The following is a 3,231-nucleotide window of genomic DNA, read 5'->3' as shown; positions in this document are numbered from 1 at the left end:
CCCCCCCCCCCCCCTCCACACTACTATTTCTTATTGAGACGTTTAGACTGCTATTAGGTGGTGAGTATAAAATATATTACAGCCCTTATTTTCACAAATATGCCCGCTTCTCTTCCACCTACGCTTGATATGTCTTCAGACTTTCTGGCATTTTAATGTATTACTAGTGGTAGTATTTATATACAAGATACGGACAACGCCGTGACGACAACATACATATATAAGCGTGTCACCAGTGCACCCCTTACATATCAACCACCGTAGCACGGCTCTTGACCTTGCCGGTGTTCCTGTACATCTGCGCAGCATTCACCATGAGGCGACCCCTGTCATCCGGCCCGGGACCAGCCATCAGCCACTTCCACAACACGCTCTCCACGCCTAGATACACCAAGGCCGCCACATCTAGCCACTTGGCGTTTGGGATTACGACTTCACGTATGGGACCGACGGGCAAGGGGCGGCTAAGAACGCGCTCGTAGGCGGCCTGAAAATCGTCAAAATAGACGGGCTCGCATCCCGCTCCAGAGTGGACATGACCGAACACGTGGAGGCGGGGTTGGACTCGCCACAGTTCACGGAGGAGGCCGGGACAGCCGAGGCCGATGTCGCGATGATGCTTCTTCGCTTCGTCAGTCCCTTCTTCGTCTTCCTCCCTTCTTTCCTTCCACTCCATTTTCTGCTGTACGTCACTTCTTTATGGCTGTGCAGCAGTGCCTCGGGGGTAAGGCGAAGCTTCGATGCAAAAGGTTGAAACTTACCGGGGGGGTGTGGGTGATGAGGATGTCTGTCTGGGGCGGGACTTTGCTGAGCCAGGGATGCTTCTCCGGAGGATACTGGAAGCTGATGAAAGACGGGACGTTAGGCTCTTGCGAGGGGGGGGGGGCGGGATGAGACGAGGCGTCCGAAACGGAGGGTGTAGGATGGAGCTCACGCAAAGCTGCTAGGGCCACACTTGGGGATGTCGGGGGCGCCGAAGATGGACAGGCGACGGCCGTGGATCTCGTGGACGGACTGCTCGCCCTCGAGATATATCAGCCCCTCGAGGTTGACCTCTGTCTCGGCGTCCGAGGCGAAGCGGGCTGTCCTGTCAAACCACGAGTCGTGGTTGCCGGCTACGACGACCTTGACCTGGTGAGGCTGGGCCTTGAGCCAGTCGACCTGGGTCTGGATGTCGCGCGCCAGCCCGCTGTCCGTCAGGTCGCCGGCGTGGATGAGCACGTCGCCGCTCGGGACGTCGACCGTCTGCTCGTGTGTGTCCGAGATGCACACCACGCGTATGGGGTGCCTGCCCTGAGGCGGACGCAGCACGGACGATGCCGGGCTGAGGCTCAGCGTGCGGAGGAATAATACGACGTGGTAGATCAGCGTGGCGACCAGGTTGAGCGGTGAGACGAAGAGGCTGTCCAGTAGGGTCGGGGGTTCCCATTGGTTTGGACGGCGGAGGCCGAGTAATTGGAGGAGACCCATGACTCTAGGGAGAGTTTTCGAATGGGTCGGTCAGCTGGTGGTGTGTAGAATTATGGATGGAGAGAGGTAGAGAGAGAGAGAGAGAGAGAGAGAGAGAGGTGTAGGCGCGCGGTTGGATGATGGAGGTCTGATTGTTCCAAAGACCCCCGCTGATGTCATTCTCTGAATATTACAGTGGAAGCAATTGGCCCAATAGCCTTAGAGGGATGCAGCACAGTGGAGAGGTCCCAGTGCTCTATCGTCTGGGGGACCGCAGTAAGAGCTTGGCCGAACCGAAGGCCGTCCCTACATACATCAGTTCAACATTTCCGGAGCTCGGCAAAGCCTTGATTGAATCGATGTCGTGGTCGGCTTGGCTCTTACATTCCGTCCATGTAAGAGTTCTAGAACTAGCTGTCACCCGTAGCTGTATGCTCTACTCCGTCCTGTCTGCAATATCATTTCTATACATACCCGACCATCACTATCCGATCGGCAGTTACCCACTTGGGAGCGCCTTCCCATCATAGTCATCTCAACAGCACGAACCGATGCAAGTACAGATTGATACCCTGACAAAAAAGGACTGTGGCACCCAAGATTGTATATGACTAAGCAGCTGGAGGCTGCTGCTACACTACTCACATCTATAGATAACCTCATAGGTAGATTGTCTTCATCGTCGAGTTTTCGCCTGCACGGGACAGACGTGGGGGGTGCGGGTGCCCCTGGCGAGGTCTGTGCCTAATGCGTGGGAGAAGCTGCAGGGCGAGGTGTAATATACCATGGAGTACGGGATTCCATGCTTCCAATATACGAGGGCTCGACCAAGCTGGCATGCGACGTTGAAGGTACGTTCAACGGCACGCATCTATCCCGATCCCACGCGGACATGCACACGGTCGGACGCGATTGCTACGCAGTCGTGGTGGAAAGCGCATGCCCTTCGTGATCACTGGACCGTGCGACCGGTACGCCGCTGAATAGGCTGCTCCCGCTGTCGGGTCACTCGGAGGTGCATAGACGCAGACTGCTCGTGGACACTATCGGCGTGCACGAGCAGCTGCGGACATTGGAGTTCCCGGCGGCAGGGTCGCTGACGTCTTTGTGCCGAACCACGCAGATCTCCGTGCAGCCGATATCTTGGTCGACGAAGCGACGCTGGGCGTAACTTCTATGATTGACTTGGAATGGACGTACACAGTTCCAGTGCGCTTCCTTACCCCAGAGATGATTGGCTTCCACGGAGAGCTGGAGGAAGACGAGTGCGGCCGATTTACGAGGCAGGTCATGGAGGAGGCACGCCAGTTCTGAGAAGAGCAGAGACGGTCTATCAGAAACAGATATGCCGACCTCGAGACTGCTAAAGCCGAACAGGGTTGAACTAGCATTTATGAAAGTATGCAATCAACAATGACAACGTCACATGAAATTGACGTCCCACTACGGAAGGTCTCGGCATGCCTATGTCGGCGATCACAGAATCGGATTGTTGCTGGCCAACATCCGCCGACCTTCAGACGAAAGAAAGCACATGCGGTTATGAAAATCGGGTTTGAGGGTCTCGATAGAGTGCCCGCATTTCAAGGGAAATGTCTCATCCCGTTCAGGAGAAATCCGTACCTCGATTTCATACCCTCGGTGTGTCGGCACCGTGTCGGCGCACGCATAGAAAGGCAGATCCCTTTATTCCCGTCAAGTGCGATCAGCCAACCGACTTACAAGGCATCTGTCGGTGCCGATCGTCGTGGAATTGGACGGAATTGCCTAATCGGGAAATGG

At 55.7% G+C, this 3,231-nt stretch overlaps 1 protein-coding gene and 1 pseudogene across 2 annotated transcripts; both read right to left on the bottom strand.

Moving 5' to 3' along the window:
• Nucleotides 1-244: 244 nt before the first annotated feature.
• Nucleotides 245-1,765, bottom strand: GMORB2_5485 (Calcineurin-like phosphoesterase; the record flags this gene model as incomplete). The annotated part of the gene is made up of 4 exons (XM_035467455.1): nucleotides 245-622; nucleotides 762-843; nucleotides 935-1,474; nucleotides 1,722-1,765. 4 exons carry the CDS (start codon nucleotides 1,763-1,765, stop codon nucleotides 245-247), a joined length of 1,044 nt encoding a protein of 347 aa, XP_035317891.1.
• A 689-nt stretch (nucleotides 1,766-2,454) lies between these two features.
• GMORB2_5484 lies at nucleotides 2,455-2,840 on the bottom strand (annotated as a pseudogene). Its single transcript has one exon. Coding segments are annotated over exon 1 (321 nt in total).
• Between the last annotated feature and the right edge of the window lie 391 nt (nucleotides 2,841-3,231).

This window comes from Geosmithia morbida, assembly GCF_012550715.1.
Source record: "Geosmithia morbida isolate 1262 chromosome Unknown scaffold_39, whole genome shotgun sequence".
Taxonomy (NCBI): Eukaryota; Fungi; Ascomycota; class Sordariomycetes; order Hypocreales; family Bionectriaceae; genus Geosmithia; species Geosmithia morbida.
This window is presented reverse-complemented; position numbering and strand designations above follow the sequence as displayed.